This window comes from Chrysemys picta, chromosome 7 (assembly GCF_011386835.1).
Source record: "Chrysemys picta bellii isolate R12L10 chromosome 7, ASM1138683v2, whole genome shotgun sequence".
Classification (NCBI taxonomy): Eukaryota; Metazoa; Chordata; order Testudines; family Emydidae; genus Chrysemys; species Chrysemys picta.
The window spans coordinates 18,289,905-18,308,953 of record NC_088797.1 but is presented as its reverse complement, the minus strand read 5'-3'; the positions used below and the strand labels follow the sequence as shown (position 1 = coordinate 18,308,953).

The 19,049-nt window shown below is 47.3% G+C and overlaps 1 protein-coding gene and 1 long non-coding RNA gene across 5 annotated transcripts in view; one reads left to right on the top strand and one right to left on the bottom strand.

The window, feature by feature from the left end:
• IRAK2 (interleukin 1 receptor associated kinase 2) overlaps window positions 1-8,087 on the bottom strand; it is a 33,863-nt gene extending 25,776 nt beyond the window's left edge. For 3 of the 4 annotated variants that reach the window (XM_005288480.5, XM_042849882.2, XM_008168054.4), the window contains exons 1-2: window positions 7,953-8,087; window positions 4,184-4,363 (exon numbers count right to left, since the gene is read on the bottom strand). In XM_005288480.5, coding sequence (XP_005288537.2) covers window positions 4,184-4,363; window positions 7,953-8,082 — 310 coding nt within the window. In that variant the 5' untranslated portion in view covers window positions 8,083-8,087. The remainder of the gene's footprint in view (window positions 1-4,183; window positions 4,364-7,952) is intronic. The other variant, XM_065550851.1, reaches the window with a different exon arrangement.
• Window positions 8,088-8,258: 171 nt separating this feature from the next.
• Window positions 8,259-17,646, top strand: LOC101936237 (uncharacterized). The gene is made up of 3 exons (XR_255374.3): window positions 8,259-8,396; window positions 15,975-16,059; window positions 16,275-17,646. It is a non-coding gene; the product is annotated as an uncharacterized LOC101936237 (long non-coding RNA).
• Window positions 17,647-19,049: the final 1,403 nt, after the last annotated feature.

The window sequence follows — 19,049 nt, the reverse complement described above, 5'->3', positions numbered from 1 at the left end:
TACCACAATGAAACCTGATATATTAATGATTGTAAGCCACTCAGATATTACGGTGATGGAGACCATATAAATACCTTAGATAGAACATAAATAAATGTAGTCTTACTACACACCCCACAAAACCATTCATTATTATCATCCCTATTTTTCAGATACAGAGCAGCAATTTGCCCAAACTCATACAGGAAATCAGTAGTATAGCTGATTGCAGACTGAATTCAGATCTCTGGAATTCTACTCCAGTGCCTTAACCACAAGACCACCATTCATTACACCATTTTCTTTGGTGATTATGGCAAAACAGCAATGATCCTGAACCATGAGATTCAATTCTGGATTCCAAGTTTGCCGCCTCCCCCCAAATGTATGTCTCTTCACATCTTGGGCTGACCGATTATCATTTGTGAAATTTGGCTCTCAAGCTAGGTATGAATTCCGTCCACCTGAATTCAAACTGGGTATTAGCCCCAACCCAACTCTAGGGAGGAAGGCAGTGTATTTAATTACTTCTTTAGCAACTGTTCTTTTTAAGGACTTGGCTACACTTGCGAGTTACAGTGCAATAAAAGAGCCCCGGGCGCACTAGCTCACTCCCCATCCACACTGGCAAGGCCCGTAAAGCGCTCTGACTCCGTGGCGACAGCGCGGCTGGTACTCCACCTTGGCGAGAGGAATAACGTTTGCTGCGTCTTGGCTACAATGCCCGGGCGTCAGTGTGAACGAAGTGTTGCGTTACTGCACTCTGATCGGCCTCCAGAAACATCCCATAATCCCCTTAAGTCAAGTGGCCACTCTTGTCATTGTTTTGAACTCCTGTAGGAATGCGGAAATGCCCTTTCAGAGCTCCATTTCTGACAGCCGGCATGCAAGCCGTTACTGGGAATGCTGTGAGAGAGAGAGAGGCGGGGGGGAGGGGGAGGTCTGCTGCTGTCTGAACTTACAAGACAGCATGCTGACATGCTCTCAGCCCCCCAAAAACCCACTCTCTCTCCCCCACATGCACACAACACACTCCCTATCACACTCCACCCCACCCCTCCCATTTTAAAAGCATGTTGCAGTCACTTGCATGCTGGGATAGTTGCCCATAATGCACCACTCCCAATGCTGCTGCAAGTGCCGCAAATGTGGCCACACCAGTGCGCTTGAAGCTGTCAGTGTGGACAGATTGCAGCACTTTCCCTACTGCGATCTACGAAGGCTGGTTTAACTCAAAGCGCTCTACATCTGCAAGTGTAGCCATGCCCTAAAGTACTCCACTGCCTAACTTTCCTGGCTTTTATGACCACAGTCAGCTACTCCCCCTCTACATGCCACTCCTAGTTCATTGTCCTCCTTTAATCTCAAACAGCTCAAGCTTTGCTTTCCTCTAAGGCCTGATCCAGCTCCCATGAAACTCAATGGAAAGATTCCTCTTGACTTCCATGAGAATGGCTGCATTGGACAAATTCATTCTATTAGTCAAGTGTTACAGCAGAGCTTACAAGCAGATTTTACTCCCAGTTGATTGGAAGGAAGTTGTTTAGATACTATTTTTAACAGGGGAAACCCCTGGACTTGCTGGTGTTTGCTGAGTACAGAACAGTCCTGTTTACCCCAAAATCTTTCAGCAAGCTCAAAAACTTTCACAAAGATAGAGGATCACAGAAGCAGGGTGTGATGAGGAAAGCCACTCACATCAGAAGAGACTGAGGTCAGATAGGAAGGAGCTGTACCTAATAAGGGAGCTGGATGCTTGGGATTCTGCTGCATGTTACAGAAAATGCTGTAACATGCATACATACAAGAAGAACGATCATTATCCAGAAAGACTGTGGTTGGTGTCACTATGTAGCTGAGATTATTATGTTTTCTGCGTACGTCAGGAATCAGCTGCTGCTGGAGACAATTGCCATATGGAGGGCTGTTTCTCCATTACCTTATACCTTGTGTAGTCATCAATAGGAATTTTACCTGGTCCTTGCTGAGACAAAGCTTTCCTTGACTAGTGGAAGTTTTGCCTGAGTAAGGGCTGAGTTGTTTTTGAGTAAAAACAGAATCTCAAGATTTCATCCAGGATCCCTTTCCATTTTCAAATACTAGAGTAGTTTTAACTAACAAAAGAAATCTATCATGCATCTGGGTTTGCGGTGTAGTTGCTCTGAAGATTACTGTGGCTGGGTTTCAGTCTTTGAGACTGTACTGTAGTTTACAGACTACAAGGAAGATTAAATAAAGGAGTTCCCCTTGCACTGAGTGAGTAGGAGTCACACTGAGGTCATCCAGCTGTTTACAGAAGGCTTTGCTGGAGGTTGCCAAATATCTCTACCCTGGGGCAAAAGTGATATCATCATCTCAGGTGTTAATAAAATCCATTTCCTTAAAATCTTTGAATGCAACTTTTGAAAGCCTGGTAAAAATTAAATTCCCCTGCCACAGAAAAGACATAACACCTAGCTGAGTAATAGACTTTTTCTGGAAAAGATAAAAATCAGGTTGCAAATTGCTGTTCCTTGCATGTAATTAAAGAAAGTGTGGAGAGGTTTTTGTGTCCAGTTCCAAACTGCTTTCTCCAAAGGAAAGAAGGTAGCTGATTTTCTCTCTGAAATCATTACAGCATGGTATACATGCAGTAATGGGATTACTCAGAAATGCCAGGAACACCCTGCACTGAGCAAGCACAAGAACAAAGGTGGATCCAGGATTCCTTGGTGGGGAGGTGGTGGAGTACAGTGTTTTAATGGCTGCTTCTAATTAGAGTTTAAAGTGTGACTGTGTGAAAAGTGACTTTAAAAACACTATTGTGTGATTCCACATTTATTGTCTCAGTGACTTCCAAATCAAATTTGCTTCATTTAGAAAAAATTCTTCTTTATTTATAACAGCTAGACCTGCCAACTTAGGCTATGTCTACACTACAAACCTGACAGCTGCACAGGTGAACCGCTGCAGTTACGCTGTAAAGGCTCCCATTCCAGCCCTGGAGCACCCACGGAGTCCGCGCCTATGCTTACTCATAATACAAAAGCAAGGGATATGCAATGAAAATTAAAGGCAGCAGATTTAAAACTGACCAATGGCAACATTCTTCTACACTGTGTATCATTAGCCAGTAGAACTGAATGATACATGATTCCACCAAGGCCCACAGCTTACTAGAATTAGAACAGACACCATTAAATTTTTTTAAAATTTTCTCTGATGTGCTAGAGCAGGGGTGGGCACACTTTTTGGCCCAAGGGCCACATCAGGGTTGCAAAACTGTATGGAGGGCCCGGTAGGGAAGTCTATGCCTCCCTAGACAGCCTGGCCCCCGCCCCCTATCCGCCCCCTCCCACGTCCCGCCCTCTGATTGCCCCCCTCAGAACCCCGACCCATCCAACCCCCCCGCTCCTTGTCCCCTGACCAACCCCTCCCTGGACCCCCCGCCCCTAGACGCCCCCCAGGGACCCCACCCCTAGCCAACCCCCCTGCTCCCAGTCCCCTGACTGCCCCGACTCCTATCCACACCCCCACCCCCTGACAGGCCCCCTGGTACTCCCATGCCTATCTTTCCCTGCCCCCTGACTGCCCCCCCACCCCGAACCTTTGCCCCATCTAACCACCCCCTGCTCCCTGTCCTCTGACTGCCCCCCCGGGATCCCACGCTCCCTTACCATGCTCCGCGGAGCCAGCCATGCCGCCGTGCTGCCCAGCAGGAGAGGTGGGCCAGAGGACTGGCGACGTGGCGCGCTGCGGGGAAGGGAGGACAGCAAGGGAGGGGCCGGGGGCTAGCCTCCCCTGACAGGAGCTCAGGGGCCGGGCAGGATAGTCCCACGGGCCGGATGTGGCCCGTGGGCTGTAGTTTGCCCACCTCTGTGCTAGAGACATAAATTCTTGTGGTTCAGAGCATAAGCCAACTTCTCTGGGCAGATTGCTTTCTCCATCGAGGTTCTTGCATCTTCCTCTGAGTCATCTCATACTGATCACTGTTAGAAACAGGATATTGAACTAGAGGGACCAATGATCTGCTTTGGTATGGCACTTCCTATGTTATTGCTTAATATGATTTGTGAGGGTGGAAAATCAATGTAGTTGGAATTTTAGAATGAGGTTTCCAGTGAGAGGTTTTCTTAACTAAAAAGAGGATTTATTTTGCTAGGGTTTACGTTGCCTAATATAAAATAAAATAAGTTTCTCTCAGGGAGAAAGATCATCTACTCACAGTCCAGAATCACTTGTGCCGCTCGGTAGAGCTGCAGTGCTTGGAGAAGTTCCAGTAACTGTTGGACTGTTGCTAGCCTCACTCCCCACCACCACATGAGCTCTCTCGTTATGCTGATTCCCGTCTTCTCCATGCACTTGATTTTCCGCAGCTCTGTCTGATCAGTTATCACATTGGAGGCTAAAGGTAAAGAAGGGATATTTCTTTTATAAAAATGGAAGAAACAGATACAAGCAGGGGAAGTCCAAGCCTATTGCATATGCTCATTTAGTTTACATTTGCACAATTGAAAAAATAGGTACACAATAAATTAGGAATAAAGGAGATCATAATGCGAGTCTCAAGAAAAAATCAGTTCCCTGGAGTATGAGGTTCTAAATGTTTTGTAAAAATGAAAACATTTCTTTAAATTTTTAGAGACTCGCAAAAACAAATTGGCAAAATTCCTTGCACTTTTCTCCACATTTTCCATGTAACTTCCAGTGCCCCTGATATTTTACACCAAAGTGAGACCAAATTAAATTCCTGGTGCGATGCCACTGAAATCAATGGGCTAAATTCAGCAGTGAGTCCGTGGCCCTACGCACACTAGGAAACATCACTGTTTCAGTATTCAGTTTAGTCGAACCAGAGCTATATTACAGTTTAGTGGCAAGCGTAGACAAGGACAAACCATAGTTAGTGAAGGGGCAGCTAAACCTACTGGAAAAATGGTTCAGTTTTCTAGTGTACAGAAGGCCTAAGTGAGGCTAGAAGAAATCTAAGAGTATGTCTACACTACAGCTGGCACAGCTACAGCGCTACAGCTGTGTCATTGTAGTGCCATAGTAGACGCTTTGTACATCGATGGAAGGGGTTTTTCTGTTGATGTAGTTAATCCACATCTCCAAGAGGTGGTAGGTAGATTGACAAAAGATATTTTCCCCAGCCCTGAGCAACATAACTAGGTCGATCTAATTTTTAGTATAGACCAGGCCTAACGGTACTGTAATTTAGGCTTTGTCTATACCCTGGTCTACAATTACACTTTAGATCAACCTAGATTCATAGATTCTAGGACTGGAAGGGACCTCGAGAGGTCATTGAGTCCAGTCCCCTGCCCACATGGCAGGACCAAATACTGTCTAGACCATCCCAGATAGACATTTATCCTAGCTATATCTCTCAGGGGTATGAAAAATTCACACCCCTGAGGACCATAGTTAAACAAACCTAACCCTTGGTGTAGATGCAGCTAGGTTGATGGGAAAATTCTTCCATCGGTCTCACTACAACTGCTGAGGGAGGTGGTTGGAAAAACCTATTCCGTCGTAGTAGGAAGCATCTACACTATAGGCACTGCAGCGGCAGCACTGCAGCTGTATCGCTATAGTTCCCGTAGCGTAGACATGCCCTACACTACAAATGTGTTGCTGATATAACTATAATGGCAGAGCCTCCTAGTGCAAACACTGTTTATGTCAACCAAAGGTGTTTTTTTGTCAGCATAGTAAAACTGCCTCCCCAGGTGACATTAGCTATGCCCCCAGAAGCACTTTTCTGTTGGTGTAGCTGCATCTGTACTGGGAGGTTTTCTGGCATAGTTATGGGTATGTCTACACTACAAAATTATGTCGACCTAAGTTACTTTGGCATATACCCGCAGTAATTAAATCACTTTTGCATGTCCACACAATGATCCTTGTGTCAGCGGTGTGCCTCCTCACCAGGAGCGCTTGTACCGATTGTAGTGTGAGTGTGGGGCATTGTGACACAGCTTCTGAAAGCCAGTAACAGTCAACATAAACAACGCAATGTCTACATGACACTGCACTGACCTAACTACATCAACACTGACTCTATGCCTCTCCTGGAGGTGGAGTTATTAAGTTGGCATAGTGAAGCAGTTACATCAGTGGGAGCGAAATTTTAGTGTAGACACTTACATAGTTAGGTTGATGTAAACTGTCACCTATGTGCAGCTATGCTGTTTTGTGGTCATCAATGGCTGCAGCTGGGGCAAATACCCAGTGTACATAATGCTTTAGACTCCCTTACACTTGGTAAATTAGTGTCAGGGAGTTTAAATTTCTCTGCTTACACATTTCCCCTTAATTTGGCCCAATGGAGTTACAGCTGGGATGGAATTTAGTTCATGATCCTCTATTACTACACCCTTTGTCCTTTCTCCTCAGTCTGTCATTGTTCACTGTGTTTCTCTAATTTAGACTCCAAGCTGCAGGGACCTGTTCTTCTTTGACCTTCAGACTCTTGGGGTTTGGGATAAACGATTTTCTCTTTCAATACAAATTGTGGATTTGGGGGATAGAAACAAATGTTGGATAATTTGAAATGTGAATATCCAGGAATTGGATAATCCGGATATGCCCATCTCTCCAAGGGTCCATGCACTGAATAAATAATAATTTAAGTAGAGAAAATGTCATAAGAATAGTAAGGAAAGTGCTTATTTTATATCTTTTGATTTCACTTAGGAGAGAAAAGCTAAGTAGCAAAGGAATCAGGTCAGGGTTATTCGAATCTGGAGTTTTGATTCAGGTCCATCTCTACTGTTGGAAAATCAACGTATTCAGAGGTAAATTTAGCATACAAACAAGGTGGATAAACAAAAATGAAGAAACAGGGCAAAGAAACGGGAATCATAAAATCTCCAAGCCAGGGTGGGACTGATGGGATTAGAGCAGGGGTTCTCAAACTGGGGGTGGTGAGGTTATTACATGGGGGTCATGAGGTTATTACAAGGGGGTTGTGAGCTGTCAGCTCTGCGCATGGTGGGGCTCTGGCTGTCAGCTGGCTGGCTCCCAGCCCTGCGTGAGACCATAGGTGCCAACTCCATGGGTGCTCCAGCCCTGGAGCACCCACAGAAAAAATCAGTGGGTGCTAAGCTTTCCTCCCCCAAGCACCTCCTGCCCACCACAATCAGCGGTTCCAGGCTGTGCAGGAGGTGCTGGGGGCAGAAAGAGGAGGGGCAATGGTGAAGCAGGGGCAAGAAGAGGCAGGGTGGGGATGAGGCTTTGGGGGAAGGGGGTGGAGTGGGAGCGGGGCCTGGAGCTAAGTGGGGTTTGAGCACCCTGGAGAATAGAAGAAGCTGGTGCCTGCGGGCAAGGCAGTCACCCGGAGCCCCTCCAGCCCAGCTCCACCCCCAACCCCGCTTTGCATCCAGCATGTAATAGTGTTAAATATAAACAAATGTGGTTTTAAATTATAAGGGGGGTTGCCCTCAGAGGGTTGCTGTGTGAAAGGGGTCGCCAGTACAAAAAGTTTGAGAACCACTGGATTAGAGAACGGAATCAATAGCGTAGAAACCAATGGTAGTGGAGTGGCAAGAGAGGAGAAGGGTGGAAAGCCTGTGGGAGCTGGGAGCCTGGCTGGGGTGGAGGAGCCAGGAGGGACTTCCAAAAGTCACACTAGATATCCGAAGTATTTCTGTGCTTATCTGAATAGACTGGAGGTTTAGTCACCACTAAGTTATTTACAGCTTGATCCTGCTAATGGCTCCACGCAGGTGAAGCCCGGAGCCCCACACGCATCCAGCTACAGCATCTGGTCTTTAGAGCGCACCAAAAAGCGCCTCTGTCAGGAATCCTCTGGGTGACTGGCGGCTGAACCCATCTTAGAAAGTAGAGAGTTCACTGCCGGGGCTTGTCTCCATCCTTCTGTCCGTCCTGTCACCTGCCTGGCTAGACCCCTGCCTGAGTCGCTCCTCGTCCGCAAACCCGCCCCCCCTTCCCCTTTCCGCGCTCTCCTCCCCGCAGCGCCCCGCTCTCACCGAAGCGCATCCAGTCGTAGTCATTCAGACAGTCCATCTTCTGGCAGAAGTCCTCCAGCACGCAGGCCGGCAGGGTGTGAATGTACGCGGGCGGCGGGGCGCTGCCCAGGGCGGGCTGTTGCTGGGCCATTCCTTCGCAGTCACTTGCTGCGCCCGCCGCCTCACCTCCCTGGGCCGCCAGCGGCACGCGGCGTGTGCGGGGCTCGCTCTCGGGCGCCTCTCTGCGCGTAGGCGCTGCCGCTCATCCCACACACCCCAGAGGCTTCCTCTTCCCCCGGGGCTGGCATTGGCGGCCTGTCCCCCTATCAGCAGCGGCCGCTGGCCCCGAGGCGGATGTGTACTGCCGGAGAGGCGATTTGGCTCTGCCAGCCTCACAGCCTCTTCCTGCCTGGGTGACATCATCCGCACTGCCCTCAAGCGTGAAGCAGGTTTTTCCTCCCTGGGGTGGGTGGCTGCTGCTCCAGCCTCGTTGTTAAGTTATGAGTGTGAGCAAAGGCAGCTTCCCTGAAAGGGATTTTCACAGCCCAGGGATTTTCCTAGACCACCCCTGAATTTCCCCAACACCCCCCTCCCAGTTACAGGCAGTGTCAGGACCGGCTCTAGGTTTTTTGCTGTCTCAAGCAAAAAAATGTTTGGCTGCCCCCCCACCCCAGCCCTGGGCTCTTCCCTCCACCCCCCACCAGTGCCCTCCCCCACCCACATCCCCTGCCACCCCAGCCCTGGGCTCTCTTTTCCCCCTCCACCCGCATCCCCTGCCACCCCAGCCCTGGGCTCCCCCCCCAAACGTGACCTCCTAATTCACCACAGCAATCCCCGTTTATACTTGCAGTGGGGATCAAACCGTTTCTCCTATTTTTATTTCACTTTAGTATAAATCTTGCCCCCCCCCTCCGTCCCCTGCAACCCCATCTGTAGTGCTCCAAATGCACATGGAAGGCATAGGGACTAACCCTCAAACCTTGTACCCGGAAAGGGATGGGGATCTAGTAAAGAGGGTTCAGGCAGAGGAGCAGGTGTGGGGGCGCTTGGGAGCTCTACACTGGCAGAGAGGTGGGGTGTGATGTACTCACGGAGGAGGGTGGAGGAGGAGAGGGGGTATCAGGAAGGTTGCGGGAGAAGAGGTGCAGGGGAAGGGGGAGGTGCGGGAGGAGAGGGCTGGGGGAGGGTACAAGGGGAGAGGTGCGGGTGAAGGGAGAGTACAAGGGGAAGGGGTGCGGTAAAGGAGCGATGGGGGGAGGTACAAGTGGAGGGGCTGTGAGCAGAATGGAGGGTGCAAGGGCTGAGAGGGGCAGGTGCTGACAGCTGCTTCCCCAGCCCCTTGCAGACAGAGCTGAGAGGACAGACACTGACCCCCAGGTGCCCGATCCGTGGGGGTCCCCCGGCGGGGCAGTATCCCCCGCTGCCCTGCTCGGAGCCGGGCTCTGCTTCTCCCCGCCCAGGGCAGGCAGTGCGGGGCTGAGGTGAGGAGGTGCGCGGTGGGCTGGGTCCGGGGGCAGGAGGGGGCGGCGGCAGGTCCCTGGCAGCTCGGGCTGCCCAGCCACTCGCCCTGTCAGCAGGGCCGGCTTTAGCAAGAGCGGGGCCTGATTCCTGTGGGCGGGGCTTGCAGCAAGCCCCGCCCCCAGGAATCAAGCCGGGGTCGCCGGGCTTGGGTCCGACCCAGAGCCGCTCGGCGGCCGGAGCTGCGCCACGGGGGCCGGGCCGGGCCGGACCCGAGCCGCGCTGCGGGGGCTGGGCTGGAACCGAGCCGTGGGGGCCGGGACGGACCCGAGCCAAGCCGTGCCGCGGGGGCTGGGCCGGAGCCGCTGGGGCTGGCGCGCTCGGCCGGAACCGGGGCCGGACTGGGCCGCGCCTCCCCAGAGCCCTTCTCGCGCCCCCCACCATCCCAGCTTACCTGGTGCTGCCTGCCCGCCCCTGCTTCTTTTCAGACTTCCCGCGAACCTCTGATTCGCGGGAAGCAGGGGAGGGGGAGGAGCAGGGGGGGCAGCGTTCAGGGGAGGGGAGGAGGGGGAAGTGAGCTGGGGGTGGGGTGGAGAGCTGCGGCGCGGGACCCTCTTAGCACGGGCCATCCCTGCCCATCCTGGCTCATAGCCATTGATGGACCTAACCTCCATTAACTTGTCTAGTTCCAACCCTGGACGCCCCATCATCTCTTTGGCATTGGCACTCTTACAGCAGGATTATCTGGCTATTTGGACTCTCTGCTCAGACCCTACGCTACCAGCACTCCCAGCTATCTTCGAGACACCACCGACTTCCTGAGGAAACTACAATGCATTGGTGTTCTTCCTGAAAACACCATCCTGGCCACCATGGATGTAGAAGCACTTTACACCAATATTCCACATGAGGATGGACTACAAGCTGTCAGGAACAGTATCCCTGATGAGGCCACAGCACGCCTGGTGGCTGAGCTTTGTGACTTTGTCCTCACCCACAACCACTTCAGATTTGGGGACAACTTATACCTTCAAGTCAGTGGCACTGCTATGGGTACCCGCATGGCCCCACAGTATGCCAACATTTTTATGGCTGACTTAGAACAACGCTTCCTCAGTTCTCGTCCCCTAGTGCTCCTCCTCTACTTGTGCTACATTGATGACATCTTCATCATATGGACCCATGGAAAGGAGGCCCTTGAAGAATTCCACCTGGACTTCAACAATTTCCACCCCACCATCAACCTCAGCCTGGACCAGTCCACACAAGAGATCCACTTCCTGGACACTACAGTGCAAATAAGTGATGGTCACATAAACACCACCCTATACCGGAAACCTACTGACCGCTATATGTACCTACATGCCTCCAGCTTCCATCCAAGACACATCACACGATCCCTTGTCTACAGCCAAACTCTAAGATACAACCGAATTTGCTCCAACCCCTCAGACAGAGACAAACACCTACAAAAACAACAAGGAGTCTGGTGGCACCTTAAAGACTAACAGATTTATTTGGGCATAAGCTTTTGTGGGTAAAATCCTCACTTCTTTGGATGCATTCCTATCCATCCGAAGAAGTGAGGTTTTTACCCACAAAAGCTTATGCCCAATAAATCTGTTAGTCTTTAGGGTGCCACCAGACTCCTTGTTGTTTTTGTAGATACAGACTAACACGGCTACCCCGATACTAAACACTTACAAGATCTTTATCAAGCATTCGTAAAACTACAATACCCACCTGGGGAAGTGAGGAAACAGATTGACAGAGCAAGACGGGTACCCAGAAATCACCTACTACAGGACAGGCCCAACAAGGACAATAACAGAACACCACTGGCCATCACATACAGCCCCCAGCTAAAACCTCTCCAGCGCATTATCCACGATCTACAACCTATCCTGTAAAATGATCCCTCACTCTCACAGACCTTGGGAGGCAGGCCAGTCCTCACTTACAGACAACCCCCCAACCTGAACCAAATACTCACCAGCAACTAAACACCACACCACAGAAACACCAACCCAGGAACCAATCCCTGTAGCAAACCTCATTGCCTACTCTGTCCCCATATCTACTCTGGCGACACCATCAGAGGACCCAACCACATCAGCCACACCATCAAGGGCTCATTCACCTGCACATCCACTAATGTTATATATGCCATCATGTGCCAGCAATGCCCCTCTGCCATGTACATTGGCCAAACCGGACAGTCCCTCCGCAAAAGAATAAATGGACACAAATCGGACATCAGGAATGGTAACATACATAAGCCAGTAAATGAACACTTCAATCTCCCTGGTCATTCTATTACAGATTTAAAAGTCACTATCTTTGAACAAAAAAACTTCAGAAACAGACTTCAAAGAGAAATAGCAGAACTAAAATTCATTTGCAAATTTAACACCATTAATCTGGGCTTGAATAGGGACTGGGAGTGGCTGGCTCATTATAGAAGCAGCTTTTCCTCTCCTGGAATTGACACCTCCTCATCCATTATTGGGAGTGGACTACATCCACCCTGATTGAATTGGCCCTGTCAACACTGGTTCTCCACTTGTGAAGTAACTCCCTGTTCTCCATGTGTCAGTATATAATGCCTGCATCTGTAACTTTCACTCTATGCATCTGAAGAATACCCACGAAAGCTTATGCCCAAATAAATCTGTTAGTCTTTAAGGTGCCACCAGACTCCTTGTTGTTTTTGTAGATACAGACTAACATGGCTACCCCCTGATACTTGTTATAATTTTGTCCTTCACAACATCTCTGGCAAAAAGTTCCACGGGTGACTGTGCATTGTGTGAAGAAATATTTCCTTTTGTTTGTTTTAAACTTACTGCCTATTAATTTAATTGGGTGACCCCTGGTTCTTGTGTTAAGTGAAGGGGTAAATGACACTTCCTTATTCATTTTCACCAGTCAAGATTTTATAAGCCTCCATCATATCCCCTCTTAGTCATCTCTTTTCCAAGCTGAAAAGTCCCAGTCTTTTTAATCTCTCCTCATAGGGAATCTGTTCCATACCCCTAATAATTTTTGTTGCCCTTTTCTGTACCTTTCCCAATTCCAATATATCTTTTTTGAGATGGGGTGACCAGAACTGCATGCAGTATTCAAGATGTGGGCATATCATGGATTTATATAGTAAAAGTGGAGGAGCTTGGTTTGCCAGACTGATCAGCTAAGCCAATACTGACAACCTATATGAAAAGGCTGCAAAACACCATGCCTCTGGACTGCATCAACTTGCAGAAAGCCCTATAAGCCAGTCACTGTCAAAGCCAATTTTAGAAGAACTTAACGAGGCTGTTAAGAATGCTGGAGACACAACTCAGTTTATGTGAACCAACATGGCTGTTGCACCATACTTTCTATTTAAGTAAGAGATACCACACAATACAAACTGGAGGCCAATGTTAAGTTACTTGTTAATCCTGAAGTTGGACACTAATTTAGAACAAGACTGGCAAATGCTCGCTATCTTTCTGAAAAATCTCAGCTGACTCTCTAGAAGCATGCGGTGCAACAGTGAAAGACTCAGCAGTTGAAAAAGTGAAGAACTCTCTCACCATATTCAAAAAATGTGCATACATGGCTGATGGCAGTCCAATTCAAATAGGCATTAAGTAATTGCGTATGTTATCTTGATGTCCATGGTAGACCAGTAGATGCATTCTAGATGTTCAGGTTATAGAAGACACATCAGCTGCATCTTTGACATCTTAGAAGAGTTAAATGCTTGTAAATTGAACCCCAAACAGATGGCTGCTTGTGCATTTGACGGAGCTACAAACTTCTCTGGAAGACATAGTGGAGTACAAGCTTTGCTCAGAGAAAAGTGTAACCCTAATCTCTCCTATACACATTGCAGAGGCCATCTACTCCAGCTAGCGCTAATACAAGCTGCAGAATCTTAAAAAGATATTAAAAAGTCACAAATTTAATGGCTTTTTTATACTCTTTTTTTCAGCAAGAGTCCAAAAGGACTGAACGTCTTGAAAACAAATAGAAGATATACTGGGATTGAAGTTCAAATTAGTCCAACTTGGGAAAACTTGCTGGCTTTCTCATGAGCGATTCTTGGCTGCTGTCTTAAAATTACTGCAACTATTATCACTGGTTTTGGAAAATATCCACCAAGATAGGACAGATCTAAGTAATGAGGCTGGTGGATTACTTTTGTTACGAAGTTCAGAGAAGACTATCGTCATTCTCTCTCTTGCAAGTCTACTGTTTAAACAATGTCATCCAGGCATCTGCTACAACAGTAGTAGATCTTTGTCCAGCAATAGAAGCTACCCTTGGATCAATCAGAGATATCCATTGAAAATGTACTGGAAGAAGCAAAGACTTCAGTTCAGAAGATACTTATATTGACTCCTTAAGTGAAGAGGACAAGAAGTGCTTGTTAAGCAGCTGAAAAAGTACACAGACTTGAGTCTTACAAATCTACAATAACGATTTCTGGATTCTACTCAACCTCCACGTAGCTTTTACAGATGCCTGTCTTATAAAACACCTACAGTTGAGTGGAGTGAGACACTACCAGCAATAGGGCTGCTATGTGATCAGGACAGAATAGAGAATTTTGAACACAGAGTGAAATATCATATGACGAACAAATGAAGATTTCACTTCAACTTCTTTCTCATCACTAGTGGTTCAACCCAATCTTTGTGTTATGTTTCTTGGGATGAAAGAAGTAGGAATTCATCTCTTGCTACTCCCAGTCACAACAGCTACAGTTGAGCATACTTTTTCCTCATTGAATAGAATTTTGTGTTCTGAAAAAAGTCACCTTCTGCCTGATCATGAGCATATGCTGAAGGATTGGAAGTAATGGACACACAAGAAGACACCAAAGAGTGCAAAATTACAACAAGAAACCAAGACGGATGTAGATATAGGGCTTTGTAGTAGGCTTGAGTAGCCAACTTTAGTTTTTGTGATGATTTTAAAACATGATTTAAATCTAATAAAATGATCATAAAACATTTTTCAGTTTTGACTATGGTGCCATACATCCTACCTTTGCCCTCACGGTCTTAACCCTCGTCGGCCCTCACCCTCCCTGAATATTCCAACACCTCCCCTAATTTCAATTCCTGGCGAAAACACTGACTCAGCCCCCTTCCAGTCGAAGGACAGTGACCTATAACTTAGGTTGAAAAATTCACACCCCTGAGAGATGTGGTTAAGCCAACCTAAGTCCCTTTTATACACTGCTAGGTTGATGGAAGAATTATGTCAGCCTAGCTACCATCTCTCCTTTTTACTACTGCCACAGAAAAGCCTCCTCTGTCGCTTTAATGTAAGTGTCAACAGCCCCCTCAGCGTGGTCTTGTAGTGGAATTGCACCTGCTTACACCAACTCAGAATCTGGCCAGTGTGTACCGGGCAGGAGCGCTGCCAGTTTTTTTGCAGCCCTAGGCGGCAGAAGGTCCTGCCCCGAAATGCCACCCCCCCACAGAGGCGGCGGAAGGTCCCGCTGCCGAAATACTGCCGCAGTCGCCGCCCCCCAAATTGTAGCGCCCTAGGCAACCGCCTAGGTCGCCTAATGGGTTGCGCCGGCCCTGGTACCGGGATTGGTACAGATGACCCATTTGTTCATTAGTATTATCGGTACTACTGTGTTGTACCCAAAGGACCCATTTGGGATCTAGTCTCCACTGCACTGTTCAAACATTAGTAGGAGATAGTCCCATAATGACACTCAACAAGTCAGAAACAAAAAAAGGAACAGGTTTATAACATACAGTTAAAGTGATAGTACCTAATTCTGATGTAGTACTTTTTCATCTGTAGATCTCAAAGTCTTCCCTATCCCTCTAAAATAGGGAAGTGTTATTAACCCCTTTCTGATAGGGGATTTGAGACACAGAGAGACTAAGGGCAGATCTACACTTAAACCAGCTGCATCAGCGCTGCTGCATCTTGCGCTTCAGTGAAGACACTACTACGCTGACAGGAGAGCTTCTCCTGTTGGCATAATTAATCCTCCTCTGCAAGAGGCAGTAGCTATGTTGATGGGAAAAGCCCTCCCGTCCACATAGTGCTGTGCTGTCTACTCTGGGGGTTAGGTCAGTATAACTGTGTCACTAAGGATTGTGTGGATTTTTCACACCCCTGAGCGATGTAGTTATACCAAAGTTTATAGTTTAGATGTGGCCTGAGTGTCTTGCTTGAGATCATACAGCAAGTCTGTGGCAGTACAGGAAATTGAACTGTGTTTTATGGATGCTAGGCAAGGACCCTAACATTGGACCATCATTCCTTTCGAATTCATAGCTTTATTTTAAAAATTACATTTAACCCACACCCCTGAGATATACTTTTTCTAGACATTTTAATTCTTCTCTTCTGTATGTTTTATATTTAACCTGCCTTTTGTGTTGTGTTATCGCTAATTAGGTTTTTAATAATTATTTTTAATTTTAACCTTATTAAACAATTTTATATTTTAAAATACTTTTTCACTGAACCCTTTGCCTTATTCCAATTATTTAAAAAGATACATAGCCCTTGACTTTTGTTGTACTTTTTCAATTATTTTAACACTTGCATTTTTGTATTTAGCTTGTACAATCCTGCAAAATGATCCACATGGGCAGATCCTTACACCTGCATAGACTCATTCCATGCACATGAAACAGCTTGCAATGTATGTAAATTATTCTTAACTTTTTCCTTTTTCTGTTATTTTATTTATATTTAACCCTATAATGTTTCTATTTAATTTAAAATATTATTATAAGTCTTGGCATATTTTAAGTTTACCTGTCTCTTATCATATGCATATACTTTAAGTTATGTTACAGCGTTGCCTGCTCTCACAATTTTACATATGTTTTGCCATTTTTGGTGGTTTTCTTACAGCTTCAGCCATTGGAATAATGAGAATCTGAGTTTCCTTAAAACAAATGAAAATGACTAGCCCTCATGGATTCAGGGAAAAGCTGGAAAATGTGACCCGAGTGTCACCTAAAGGTTCAAAAACCAGAAGACAGGACAAAGAATTCCAAATGTATCATAATTTAAAATATCATGATTTTTAAGGTAATCTTGTGATTTATTGGGGCCTGACACTTGATTTTTTAACAGTTGGGGGTTTAGTAATACCGATGTTATGACAATAATTCAGTAAGTTACCTTAGCCATTCAATCATTCTCCCATATTTCCCCATCACCTCTCCTGCCTGCTCCTCTCTACCCTGCATGGGAGAAAAGGGGGCCTTTTATAGATCATTGACTGGGAGGTGGGAGACAGAAGCAACTATCCCAAGTGGTTGACTGGAGGCAGGGAAGTAGAAACCCTTGATTTCCTTATTGCCTTTGGCATGACACTTTCCCTGGCAGGCACTGGGCAGCAGAAGCCAGGAATGAGAGATCTGTGGGCTCATTGCCTCATTGGGCAACTGAGGGGAAAAAATGGAAGAAACTTTTGCCCACCAATGAAATGCAGCCACCTTTATGATGGAATTTGGCATCCAGGGGTTTTGACAAGGTAGCTGAAGAATCACTTTTAAAACTGAAACTATATACTTCCCTATATAATTTGTGGCCATATTTGATAATTCTTCCTGTTAAATAATGGCATATTATCCAGGATTCCATATTTCTGTGTGCTCCTCTCAATCCCTTGGACAGTTACTGCGGGGGATTTAGTAGGAATAATTGTCATTTCTATAGTGCCTGTCATCACCCAGGGTCCAAATCCCTTAACTGATACAGGAATCATTTTACCCAACACTGCCACCTCTTGGGGAGGGGAGATGTGACAGCTGTGTACCAGCACTCACCGAACACTGAACACGACAGGTTAGGCAAGGTTATCAAGGTGGGACTACCAAATTAGGAAATTAAATATACACGAATGAATAAATAAAAAAATGTAAATGTTTCCTTGAAACATATTGTAAAATCCATCACTAGAATAAGATCAATCATCATAACAATCATTAAAGTATCATTGTTATAATAATTTAAACCATAGCAAGGAGGTTTATCTCCAAGTGGGTGGGAACTTGGCAGGTCAGCTCTAGGGCAGGAAATGTGTGAGAATAGTACAGTTGAAACAGCAGGGGAATTTCAGGAGGCAGAATGTAATTTTCTGAGTTGGAATTTGGCAGGGACAACAGGACTAACATCCGGTTCAAGGGATGTTCTTTGCTGTTGAGCCATTTGTTTGCATGACACTTTTTTCAAACCCAATTATCCCTGCCAGTTAAAAAAAAGCCTAGTAACAGAACTCCTTGTCTTTCAGTCTCTCAACATTTCAAATTACGATGTATTCCCCTTGGTTCCATACCAAATCAAACCAAACTGATATACAGTGTATGACAAACTGCTGGGCTAATTTAACACCAGGATAAAACTATTGCATATTATTTCTTTATCCTCTGTTAAAAATAAATTTGGTGCTCATGAAAATTGCCCACTGACAGGCCCACAGGCTAGACTGCTGTTCCACCAGAAACTGGGGGCAGCATGGGGAGCAGTAGTGAAACGTCCTCTACCCCACCTCATCCCACAGCCTCTTCCACCCTCACCTACAGGAACTACTCCCACTCAAATCTTTGTTCTCTTGGAGACTGTCAACAATATTTTCAATTGTGATGGTGGTTTTAAATTAAGTGGAACTAGGAACTGGACTGAGAACCACCCAGTCATTTCACTTAACAGCCTTCAGAGAGTTACAGTTTCATTCACTAGTGACCACATAGGCGCCAATTCCGTGGGTGCTCCAGGGCTGGAGCACCCATGAGGAAAAATTAGTGGGGGCTCTGCACCCCCACCGGCAGCCAAGCGCCCTGCCCCACCTCACCTCCTCCTCCTCCCCTGAGCACACGGCATCCCTACTCCTCCGCCTACCTCCCAGCACTTGCCACCGCCAAACAGCCGTTTGGTGGGGTAGCAAGCTCCAGGAGGGAGGGGAGAAGAGCGGGAATGTGGCGCGCTCAGGGGAGGAGGCAGGGAAGAGGCGGGGCTGGGCAGAGATTTGGGGAAGGAATCGGAATAGGGGCAGGGAGGGGGCGGATTGGGGAAGGGGTTGGAATGGGGTGGGAGGGGGCGGGGAAGGGGTGGAGTTGGGGCGGGGCCAGAGGCGGGGGGGGGGGTCGGCCACCCACCGGCGCCAGTAGAAGTCAGCGCCTACGAGTAATCAGGCTACATAACTGAGGGGTAAGAGGCTCTATATACAATTATCAATCTGCAGAGCTATCTACATCCTTTCCCTAGTTCCTTAGGCCATGTCTACCCTACAAACTGGTCGATACAGGTACGTCAGCATACAGGTGCTGAAGTTTGTATATCACTCGGGTGCATGCATACTTGGTTACTTGCACCACCAGGAGTGCTTATGTTGATGTAAAGTTTAGTGCACCAAGGGTAGTATCTCAGTGTGCTACACACTACCTATGAGGTCTCGTGGGCCTTAAACCCAAGCCCGCAGGCTGTGTTCGGACCATGGCCACCACCTGGTCGCTCCCCTGAACTGGTGGAGAAGGGAGCTAGGAAAGCTCTAGTCACAAAGAATCCCTCCTATGAAGCTCCTGACTGGGGGAGATGTCCACCAATTGGCTGGGACGCATTACTTAAGTCTAACAGCTGATGGGCGGGTGGTTGCTGGGTGCTGAGCACCCAACATTTTTT